Source organism: Calypte anna, chromosome 1 (assembly GCF_003957555.1).
Source record: "Calypte anna isolate BGI_N300 chromosome 1, bCalAnn1_v1.p, whole genome shotgun sequence".
Lineage (NCBI taxonomy): Eukaryota > Metazoa > Chordata > Aves > Apodiformes > Trochilidae > Calypte > Calypte anna.
The window spans coordinates 121954080-121966611 of NC_044244.1; the positions used below are offsets into that span (position 1 = coordinate 121954080).

Genomic DNA, 12532 nt, shown 5'->3' on the forward strand with positions numbered 1-12532 from the left:
TTAAAGTGAATGGAGATGTACCAAATATGAAAAATGAATTATGCCTTTTTCCCCCCTGCTGGACTTCAAGAGACAACCACTACCTGAAAACACTCTTCTATAGTGTTCTCAGACCACTCTCAGGTCTGCTACACATTTCTTACATAAACCAAGTAGGCAGAGTTTTCTTGGTCTCTCACACTAAGGCATAATTTTAGATCTTAAACAGTATTTGCAGCTCTTTAACTTCCTTCACTTTGTCAGCAATTCTGAACTAGATGTTCTCTCCTGAGAAGTCTTTTTATTACAGATGTACTCACAGAGAAACAAACTCTCATTTTATGTACTTCTCTCTGCACCATTTTGCTCTAATTTAGATCAATTGCATAGCAATTTACAGACGTGGGGACAAATGCAGTCATCGCTACACACTTGATATCTAAAACATCAGACAACTCAGAAGTGTTGTGTAAGGAATATAAATCAACACCATCCCTAGTCTTTCCTCTACTCATTAAATAAGATTCCCAGTAAAACAAAACAAGGTATCTAGTGACAGTAACCACTGTTCAGAGTCAATGCACCAATCTAAAATCTCTGAAGTATCCCTAATGTTTATCCCACTAATCAAGGGAAATATTGCAAGTTTCGATATTCCTCTAGTAAATTATGGCATTTCATAAATAATGCCCCACCATACGTGAATGAAATGCTCACTTCAAAAATTAACATTAGCATTCAAATAAGAGAGACATACAAGAAAAGCTAAATCAAAACACAAATGAGAAGGTGAAACAAAACAATATGATAAAATGTCAGTAAAGAATGTAACCAGAGACTAGGAAATACTAAAGAAACTCAAAAAAATTATCTCTTCTGAAAAAACAACAATGCAACAATCCTTGCCTTACGGCAAGACAAATAAATAGACAACTGCAGCAAACAAACAGGAGAGAGACAGCAGGACACTGCCCCTACATTAAATAAAAAGAGGAAGGTAAGCCTTCCGCAATAGGCAATATGTTGCACTGACCCTATTAGTATCTTCTGTACAGTCTTCTCGTGATGAGCCAACAGATCTTGTGAGTGACTTATGCTGCACCTGTGGAGATAACAGTTGCAGGCTGTTTGCTCTGGCTGCCATCCCTTGCCCTATGCTTAAGCCACCCTCTGAGCCCTTTGACCTCACTCTGTCCCGGCTCACATACATAGAGTGTCTATGAGGGCGTTGCTGTGAAGAAAAAGGACTGGTATAACCTAGACCATAGGAAAAAGATTCGTGTGGAGCAGATAGAGAGTGGGAATGGCTTCCATCCATGTGATCTGGCAGTTTTAACTCCTCCATTGTTTTGGAGTGTCTTGTCGATGCTCTTCGGGTATCCAGGGTACCCTCGCTGCGGTTATTCCTCCCAGATGGGCTGAGCAAAGTTCTGTTATCACCGTGCCGTGGAGCGGTGGGACTGGTAGGAGAGTTCAAGTCCATACAGCTGGATGGGAAATACCTACTGCTGTTTGGTTCTGCAGCTTGGGCCCTGACCTCAGCGAGGTTGCCTACAGATTTCGAGTCTGTCAGAACCCCATGGCTCTTTGACTTTGTCCGATATGAAGGACTCCGAGAAGACTGTGGGATGGTATCGATGTAGCTGTGGCGACTGTGCTTATCGCCGGGCTGCAGCGTCCCAGTTTTGCTTTGAGGAGTTTCCAAAAATGAGTGCCGGTTCTGCTGAGATCTGGTGTTAGACTTCAGGTACTTCGTACCCGGGCCATCGGAACTTTTTGGGTCCACATTAAAATCAAATTCTGTTTTTGCCTTTGTTTCCTTTGGGCTGAGAAGGTGAGGCATGTTATTGTTGGCTAGATCCTTGTTGCCAGATCCAGGTGTGTTGCTTGGTTTTTTTGCATGCATTGGGCTAGGTGCAGGTCCGGGAAGATTTCCATTTAAAAAGCTTTCATTTGCAGGAAGACCCTCTTCTCTTGGCCCACCAACCCCTAGGGTCTGTATATCCTTGCTGTTTGATCTGTGGTGTGACTGCAAAGCAGAACTTTTGCTGGCTTGATTTCTACATTAAAATGCATAAAGAAGCATTAATATACCACATTACATACATACAATACATATATAAATAACTTCAACAAACATTTCAGAAGGGAATTGCCATTTAAAACCACAAAACCTATAATGGCAGTAAGATCAAATACTGCCAAGTAGGCATCAGAAGCTCTACTAAAATTACAGATTTGCAAGTGTTAGTACATTGTTGTTTCTCTCTGGTTATAACCTAATGGATAAACTTAGGTCTGGTTAATGGATATTGCTGACAAAAAAAAAAAAAAAAAAAAAAAAAAAAAAGGAAAATAAAAAGATAAAAAATCCAATCACAGAAATTCCAACAGATATTTACACATTTAGTCATGTGAGTAATACATGTGCATATCAATAACGTAAGCACTACATTACAAAAATTAGCTGTGTATCCATAAAGAAAAATTTGAAATACACCTGACATATCAAAGCAAAGGCAGAACAGCAAAGTATGTCAGCGCTGTCAAAAAACCTGATGTAATCAAAGCTCCAGTCTAACTAATGTATGCTTGATTTGGAGGGGGAGGGCTGGAAGATGATACTGTCTTGGTAAAGACATCCAGATGGAGTGAGCCTGAGCTCCGTCACAGTAAGCCCTGTAACCCCAAACCAGGTCTACCACAGGAACCACAACTTTTGTTGAACTTGATACTGTCCCAGCTCCCAGTACATCATTCCCAAAGCTGCACCCAAGACAGATTTGGTTCAGGGCTACTTGCTCATGTCCTCAACCTCTACTCTACTCCCATGTCCTCAACCTCTGCTCTACTCTACTCTAGTCCCATTATGCGACTGAGATATGAGTTGGTTCTTTAAACACTCAGCCTGAATTTATCTGTGCAGTATTTACTAGCTCAGGTTTCTGCCATAAACCCGGTTTTGTTTCTGGACTTATGCTGGCTTTGCAAACTAGTCATGACTAAGCAGTGCTGCAGCTGTACTTGTTAGCTTTTATGGAGCTAGGCTGGCTAGGAACAGTTAACTTATTTCTGTATCAAACGTATAATGTAACTCAGATATAAAACTGAGGTTTAAATTGAGAGCTCACTGTACAGATAAGTTTGTACCTTGGTTGATCTTGCTGCTAATAATAACTGGACAATGTTACCCATTTTTATATTTAGGATTTTTTATACTACCCACCTCTAGTCATTTAATTATGTACTCTACTACAGTTCCTATAAGTTTTGCAATTTTAATGTCTAATATATTTTTTTAGATAAAAGGAAGTGTATTTTTTTAATACTTAAGAGATATAAAGACCCTAGTAATTTAAAATCAATCAGCTTGGCAAGCCTTTGTATTGGACAATAAGTTCACCAGGGAACTTGGTTTTCCCTTCTGGCGTCCCATCTCTGATGGTAAAACCTTTATCCTAAATTTCTCTAAGGCCAGCTAAAATTTTTTGATGTATTTCAAAAAAAGTGCAGATTATAAATGTCATCATGCCAATTCTTAAAATGAGGAGTAATTTTTTTAATCTCACAGGAAAAGCTAAAGGAAAACATGGCTAGAATTAAAGGGCGCTATAATTCTGCATACTTCAGAGGGTGACCTTTAGGAAAATTTTCCTCAGAGGAATACTATGAGGCTTTTTGTACTGAAGTATTTTAACCACCAGTAAAGCAGCTTTGCCATTGTATTAAAATGAAGCATTAATGTATTAAATATATAACAATTACTACTTTCAAGCAATGTGGGTCCAACAAGGGAGTCACTGAGCAAATACACCCTGCTTTAAGTTTAAGTAAACCAGACTTTATTCATAACCACAACTGCAGACAAGATTCTGTTCATCCCCAGTGCATGATCAATGCACACACACAATTTTCTGGACACTTAGCCAACAAAAAATTGAGCTAATTTTGAACTTTAAAGTATCAAAACCTTGACAGAATAATGGTAGCATTCCATAGAAAAGAGCGTTCCCTTTGGTATCTCAGACATCCTCCAAACCAAAAATTCCTACTGTTGTTCAAGAAAAAAGCTAATACTTTTTAAGATAGGTAAAAGCCAACTTATTTTTCCTTCATCACATGGAGAAACATTTTGGGTTTTTTTGAGAAGCAGAAAGTTAGCAAAAAAATTTCAACTTGAATTGCTATATTACAGTAAAACTGTCTACTTCCTTTAATCAAAAGTAACACAGAAGAGTATGTATGTCTCAGCCTGCCTATGCTGTCAAATGAGGGCTTTTCTTTTCTTGTAGATGGTGTTGTATGTAAGCATAATGGCAACTCACTCATTGGCAGAGCAAATGTCAGTGATGAGGGTGAATGTCTACATTTACCTGTTGGATAATGTGTTGCTGTCTACGTGGTAAGGTTTTCTCTTAGCTGACCGTGAAGGTGAACTTCCACAGCGATCCAAGAGCCTTTGGGTTTGAAACGAAGGATGGTTCAGACATTGTTCTGTCAAATATCTATCCGCTGGATCTAACTTCAGTAAATTCTTTGGAAAAGAAATCCCAGAGTTTATAGGTTAGTATCTGCATTTGTATCAGCAAAAAATAAACACTCAAAGAACATTATTTGGATAGTTTCTTAAAGGTCAAAGTGATTAGATATAAATGCCAGAACAACTCCATATTGCATTAAGCTACATGACAGAAAACAAACTTTCAAAATAATGTGTTGTACTTAAGAGATGGAAGGCCTTAAATTTGCCTATTATAAAACATATCTACATGCTATGTGTATACAATGAACACATATACATACATAGCTCTCTATGTGTGCTTAAGGTTTAAAATACAAAAATATCTAAAGATGTATACACCATCCTTTATGTATTGGTACACACCAATACAATTCAAAAATACATTACTTTAAGCATATTTTTCAGAATATACATTCTAACAATGTTGTTCAGAATGAAAAATATTAAACCTACTGGTAATAAAATGCTACAGTGAAACAGGCTTTACAAACAGAACAAGGATATGGAAACAGTCTTAACCAAACAAATATACTCTTCTAAAGTTAATATTTTTAAATATATACAAACAACAGTTTGGGATTTGACTCTTAGGGCTCGAGTCCACCCATACTTTAAAAAAATTGTCTAAGCTGTTTACAATGTAATCGGAATAACATTTGACTTATAATTCTGTTATACCTGCTGCAAATTCTGAAAAAAGGCACTTTTCTGCATCTGAATCTATGTCAGTGCAAATGCATATTGCTGGAAATGATATTGATTCTTTTGTCCGAACTATGTATTGTTTATCAAGTCAGTTAAATCTGAACACTCTCCAGGCATTTGAAAGGTATATTTTCCTGATTCCTATGAGATATCAAACCTTGCTAAAAACAATGGAGATGATAAAAGTATCTCTAAAGTTCACAAGTCCTTTGAAGATGTATTAGATTAGGAAACAAAGATTTAAAAGTCACATCTTTACCTACATATTACAGACAAATTATAAAATAAATTTTCCTACCTTCATAAGATCAAGCAATACACCACTTAAAATTCCCAGGTATCTTCTCTCTAAAGACTGTGGATGATTGACTGCTGGAAACTGTAAAAATAATCTAGCATAAGTATACTGAAATGTAAACAAGGCATACATGAACACAATGGTTCAAAAAATAGAAACTACACAGTGAATAAAGGCATGTAATTAATAGGAATCATATGCACTGGAAAATTTAGTGCTTTATGAAACATTACAAAACAATGAAACAAATAACTCGTGTGATAATCATCTAGTTAAGCAAAGAAAGTATTCTTGATTAGAGGGGCAGTCAAGGAAGCTCTCTCAAATGCATAGTAATCCACTTTAATTTATAAATGTGGTTGTGGCATTATGATTGACAAGAGGTGGGATGTTCAAAATAGATTCAGAAATAATGTAAGTAAATACATGTTGAAAAAAAAGGGATTTAAAGTGCTTTGAGAGAATTTGAGAGTGCAAATACTGTACTTACAAAATACCAAAGACTTCCAGACAATTCCAAAATATTTTTAGTGAAAAACATCAAACCCCTAAAGGTTTAAGGTTCAGAATTATTCCTGTTGCCATGCTGTAGTAAGAACTAGCAACATCATGAGAAATAGTGCACACTGCTGTATGGCATTTTTTGTCAACTAGAGCCTGGATAAAACCTGATGAAGGATGTATTTGAAACTAGCCCTTTCTATAAAGAAGAGCAGGACAGGCAGGGATGATTTGAAGAAAGAAAAAATAAAGCACAGAATTGCTTGCTTTTAAAAAAGGAAAGACCCAAATCAAATAAAGAATCTTTTATTTTTATCAAATTAAAGTTTCTCAATATTTCATTGCTATAATGTATGCTCAAGTACAATGAGTCTAAAAGAGACAACCAGAGATCCATTTCCAGACTGCAGCATGTATTGAACTGACAGCAAACAAATGGATTAACTGATTTCCTTGCATTAAGTTCAAATTTAAAAGCCACACATTCAAAAGCCAGTGTATTCAGAATCCAAAATTAGGGTTGGATTTCCAACAGAGATATAAAATAACCTCATGGATCCAATTTATACTGATCTGAGAGAAAGTTATCCATTTGAATACCACAGAAGCCTCTGGAAAAAAAAAACAAACAAACCAACAACTAGCCAACCTACTGGCATTAATCACTTTATCCAAAACTACATAACTGAGATCCAGGCACTTGGTTATCAGTTTCAGAAGCTGTGAAATTTGCTATGCAAATCTTCAATTGCCTGTCTTGATCCAATCACATCTTATGTATTTTCTAAAAAGTTCTCTTAACTAAGACTTCAAAACAAGAATACTGACAATAGGAAGCATGCAGTTTTCTCATCTACTAGCACATAAAAGCCATCACTTTATGTCCAAAGTAATATAAAATATACCCACATAAAAACTGAGTTATAGTTTAAAATCACTGAAAAGACAGAAAAACAACAAAATTCAACTCAGTGATTAAGACAGAAAACAGCAACTAAAAAACATGAAGATACACAAACATTTTACGTGGAAGTTTGCTGTAGCATAAAAACATGAGAATGGTATGTTTGCCACAAAATGTCAATGAGCAGGAAGTCTTAAACACTTTTATTCCTTTACTTGAGCATTTTCCAGCTCTAGGCATGAGTAGTTAGGAATATATATTTACATGTTCACCTTCCTCAGATTAAATACTAGCTTCAAATCTACACTGTAAAGAGCAATCAAGTACAAACACCTATTTCCAAAAATACATTTTATTCAGAAGGAAAATGCATTGCATGTGTAGTGTATGTGCATAAGTGTTAGACAACTATGAAATGCTGCCCATTGTTTATACTGGCACTACGTTTCATGTATTACTTTATGAGCTCTGAAGGAAAAAGAAGGAACACCAGTTTGTATGTGCTCCTAAAGAGTCTTGTGTTTTTCTTTTTACTTTTCTTTCTTTTGAAGTGGTTTACTAACATTTGAAAATTTTTTAAAAGTTCAAGACTGTTATGTTGATCCTAGTAATTTAGGTGATGCAAGGTTTCCATGCTTCCTCAACATTCTACATGAACCAAATGGCTAAATATTCTTGTCTTCATATATAATGACTATCAGAAAGCAGATTTTACATCTGGAATGATCACAGAAACATGGAGATATACTGGAGCCATGCAAAGCAGTAATAGAAGATGGCTACTCTCTCGGATTGTTCAGATTCTCCAGCTTATTTCTAATTTATTTGTAGAACAGTATTTACAGCTTTAAATTACCATTCAGATTTCCCATAAAAGCAGGAGCCTACTGATATTTTCTGATCCCATATTATTTCCTTGGGCCTTCAAAATACTATGGACTGTTTTTACTCAAAAGGACTGAAAACAGATCACTATATACACCCTACAACTCAGTCATGAGGAATCTATATATATATATAAGCTATCTACATGAGTGGGGAAAAAAGGGTAGGAAGAAAAGACAAAATATGCATATGTGGATTTGTATACATGTACAGAGATGATGGAGTTCATATTCGAATTTTTTAAATCCTCTGCTACAATACTGTAACTCATTTATAGCAATATAGAAATTCACAAAGTCTAAACATATGGATAAGCAATTCAACATCATGCGCGATCTATCTTGTGAACACCCAGTACCAGATCAAGCTGCAAATAATAATTTGCACGATGGTAGCATACCTTCTGTCTGCTGTGCAACAGAACATTTTCCACTATAAAAGCGCTATGCTATGTTCAGAAAAAATATACTTTTTAAGGTTGGCTTATAGCACGGAACAATTTTTTTCCCCATGAATTAAAAATGAGTATCACAATTCAACCAACATGTTTGGTAGAGCTGTTCATGTTTAAACTATTACTCAGACTTCAGTTTTCAAAAACTGCTCTCTATTACCAGGCATGTCACTGTTATCATTATTAATATCCTGACTTTACAGATGGGGCTCAGAAGGCAGCAACATGTCTGAGGCCAAGTAATAAACCATTGATCCAGGACAAGAACAGAGACTTAACTGCTAACCCTGTGCTAATCACATTTGGTCTGTGCTGTCTTCTTGATTACTGTATTTTAAAGTTACAAAACAAAGATACTTCATTCTCATCCTACAGAGTATTTATCCAAATAAGATTACACTGCACAACTAGAAGTGCTGTAAAATACTGTTGAAGAGGCAGTAATTTATTTTGCTTACAACTTCTAAAGCATTGCTTTCCTGATAAGGGGTATATTTTTTAAAAATAGAAAATCCCATCCAGGCCACTATTCTAAACAACATCAAATACACACAGTACCCTGCAAGAAATGCTTATCTAATTAAACTCTCTAGTGATGGAGGGCCTACCAAATTTAACAATACCTCTTGGGAACTGTCTTTCCTTGTAAGTAAAACAATTATATTAACACCTTAAGCCAACTATTTATTTTCTTACTATCATCAGCTAAACCCAAGTTATGTCGACCTTTAACATGTTTTAAGACAACAGGTCCTACCCAGATCCTGACTCTTTAGCACAGCTGAGGTCTCCTAAAACCTTCATATGTCTCTCCATAGGATTCCACACCAATGATTTCAGACTATTTCTCTAGACCATAAATTCACCTTTCTAAGTAACATTTACTAACAAGAAATGACAACCAGAACCGAATTAAACGGAAATATGAGTGCAATCACAGACAGGAAAACTAAATATTTGTTAAAAATAACAGAGCTATTACATAAGTATTCCTTCTGGGATGCTACTAAATTGCATATCCCAACTTGAGCAGCTTCTCCACATCAGGAGTCTCTATCATTGCATGGTATTAGCAACCCCCTGAAACAATCCTGCAGTAGGAAGAACTTTTTCCTTGTGTGGCTTACATTAACCCCCAAGGAAAAAAAGTAAAAAGCTCTTCTGCAATGACAGCAGCATCTTTGGCTTAGATTTTTCAAACATGGTAGCCTGAAGACAGCAGACATGAACTTACCCCACCCTGAACTGAGAGAGCTGTGCCACTAAAACTACACAGTGGAAAGCTCTCTGGTTAATGCTAGGCTGGGCATAAACATGAACTTACATGCCAAAAAAGTCAAAGAAATTAAAGAGAATCTTTAATCAACTTTTAACAGTAAACAAAAAATATTTATAAAACTCAATACTAGTGTAATCAGAATTTTGCTTTGAATTCTGAATGTCTTATATCCTGTACTCACACTGAAACACATACAGTAGATAATGCACAATGTCAATGAAAAGAACCTTTGCAGCAGGAATGACAATAGTGTAAATACTGTGTGAGTAAATAAAAAAAAAATAGAACAAAGGTTTCTCTTACCCGCAAGCCATGGAATCGTGGGTTGCTGTAGAAGAGCTTCATCTGCTCGGCTGGCAGTGGGCCTAGCACCTTCTGAATAGTAAAGAGCTGGTCAATCTCACTCTCCCCAGGAAACAAGGGCTGCCCATCACTCAGCTCTCCCAGGATGCAGCCCACAGACCACATATCCACAGCCTTTCCATAGGGGGCTCTGTAAAGTAAACACACAGTGTTTTTTCAAGCACTGACACTGTCTTCTTACTGAGCCGTCTCTACTCACTGGCCATATTTCCCGTGGCCTGCTTCCTTACAACACTGAAAAATAAACTTTGGTATTAAAGAAACTACCTCAAATACCCAGCCCTCTGTTGCTGCCCTGGATTGCCTGAGGTGTCGCTGCTCGAAAAGGCAGGAGAGGAATTGTCAAGTACATTCAGGCATCTGTTTACCTTCGTGAAAAATCTTACATACAAGAACAAATTTTTAAATTGCAAAGCAGTTACAAGTAGAAGTCAAGCTGGCATCAATTTCCCTTGTCTCCAGGGGTTAAGGACTGAGCTCTATTTCTACTTTAGATTTCTTTTTTCATTGTGCTTCACAGGGGAGAGGCATTCTGGGTTTGGCCACTGGGAGAACAGACAATATAAGAAATCTGTGTCATCACTTATACAACAAAATTTTAATTAGAGAGAAAACAGATTGCCACTGAAAACTATTCCTTAAAAGACACAGGTGAGGAAGCAATTAAAGCATCATAAAATAAGTAATTACTGTTTTGGAGCAAAGCCACAGGTGAATTTTTGGGAAGAAGTTTTGATGGGTGGTCTCTGTGTTCAAGCAATGTTGGTTGTGTGGTGGGGAGGATGGCATTTGGTATTTTAAACTGCTACTGACAAAAGAAAATAGGTCAGCAGTGAAGAAGTGTAGGGAATTAATCAGAAACAAAACCAACCAGTGTTACACTGGCAAGGGCTATAACAGCTTTTCTTAAGAAAACATACAGGGGTAGTTAATAGAAGAAACAGCAAAATGGATACTTCAGTAAGGAGAGACTATGGGCTTGAGGATGGCTTATAAGACATGTAAGAAAAAAAAATCAGAATGTCAAAAATGGAAGTTTGTATGAAAAGAAGACTACTGCAACACCACAGAATCCTTTTGTACAGTTTCTAATTTTCACTCTAAGAGTTTGTTCCTTGGCAAGCTTGCATAGCTGCCTACCTGAAGTGTGAAATACATACTTCTGGCTTTTCGTTGTTCTAACTATAGATCAAAGCAACTCTTTTTCTGTATGCCCAAGTTCTTGCTTGTTGAATTCATAAAAAATTTTTGTAAACATCCAGTTTATTCCAATAAACCCTTTTGGATGTTTAGGTTTTGAGCCAATAACCAGAGAATTCTCATGTCACAGAAAAAGTATATAAAAAAACCAAAGACTTGAACAAAGACTGGCCTGAAAACATACTTCACTGAGTCTCTTCTTTTTCAAACTTATAATCCAAAAACTCAACCTCAGTTTTAAGGTAATTTAAGTGACAGCTGGTTTGCCTATTTCTGGAACAGGACATTACCAGGAGTTTCAAGTAACAAATAATTTCCTACATCTGTTCCCTTCACTCCTTTTTTATGCCGATGATAAAAGATGCTTAGAGACAGAACACCTTCAGACTAAAAAAAAATTAATCTGACTTTTCCCCATTGATTATTCATGATGAGTTACTTCACTTTACGGTGAGGGCTCTTGGCCAGAGGACCCTGTAACCTTTCTGATAATTTAGCCGGGTGAAGGTAAGAAAGCATTTCTAGCTTGAAAGCATTCTAGCCTGAATGAAATTACAGGCCAACGGAGATGCCTAGTGCAGGAGTCTGTGGTGGCTAGGAAAGCTAGGACACAAAAAACAGGACACCAAAATTGCATAAATTTTTTGCCTCTTAGAATCTGCCATGAGATACTAAAGTCCTTTCACAAACATTACAAAATCAAACTTGGAACAGACCTGGAACAGACTGCTGACAGGGAACCACCCAGAGGAAAAACAGAGCATCCAAAAACTCTTTAAGTACTGCTGCTACAATGGCTCTGCGAGTTCCATAATTCCCCTGATAATTTTGCACATCAGATACTTGTAAATTTGCTGAGAGTCAATGTTTGCCTTTTCTGTGACACTTCTAGTCCAACCCACCCACTAAGTAAGGTCTGAGTGACATGGAAGGCCTATTTTCTCCTCCATACCACAGAAGACAACACAGCTGAGGACAAATTCCAAAGCCAGGGATCTGCTCTTAAGGTATTCTGTGTCTGTACTGGAAAACGGAGGCTTGGTAGGCAAAACAGTTTGTGAGAGTGCAATTTAAAAAGCTACCTTTTTATTATGACACAAAACCAAGCACATCTTTATTTATAGCCCCTTTAATGGCCTGTTTTCTCCAATGAAATGTGAAATGGGGAAAAGGTTGCTCAAGGATGGGGATTTGAAGAAGGTTAAAATTGAGGAATGAGCTAAACCTCATTTGAACCAGGGACCATTAGCCTGCCTTGTGCACAAGAATAAAGGAAGCTGAATCACAGTTTAAGAAATTTCCACTGTTTACTCTGCAGTCAAACAGAAACAAACCAGAAAACACCCATTTCTTACAGCGGTGGTAAATTACAATTTTTTTTTGAAATTACATGCTCAGGACACCTATTCTACTGTCAGGATCAGCCTTGCTAGATCATAACA

The 12532-nt window shown here is 36.8% G+C and overlaps 1 protein-coding gene across 4 annotated transcripts in view; it reads right to left on the minus strand.

Moving 5' to 3' along the window:
- Nucleotides 1–12532, minus strand: part of CDKL5 (cyclin dependent kinase like 5) — a 129800-nt gene that overhangs the window by 25183 nt on the left and 92085 nt on the right. For all 4 annotated transcript variants that reach the window (XM_030460668.1, XM_030460652.1, XM_030460660.1 and 1 more), the window contains 4 exons: nt 9831–10020; nt 5505–5585; nt 4353–4513; nt 1013–2039 (listed from right to left, as the gene is read on the minus strand). In XM_030460668.1, the coding sequence (XP_030316528.1) occupies nt 1013–2039; nt 4353–4513; nt 5505–5585; nt 9831–10020 (1459 nt within the window). The remainder of the gene's footprint in view (nt 1–1012; nt 2040–4352; nt 4514–5504; nt 5586–9830; nt 10021–12532) is intronic.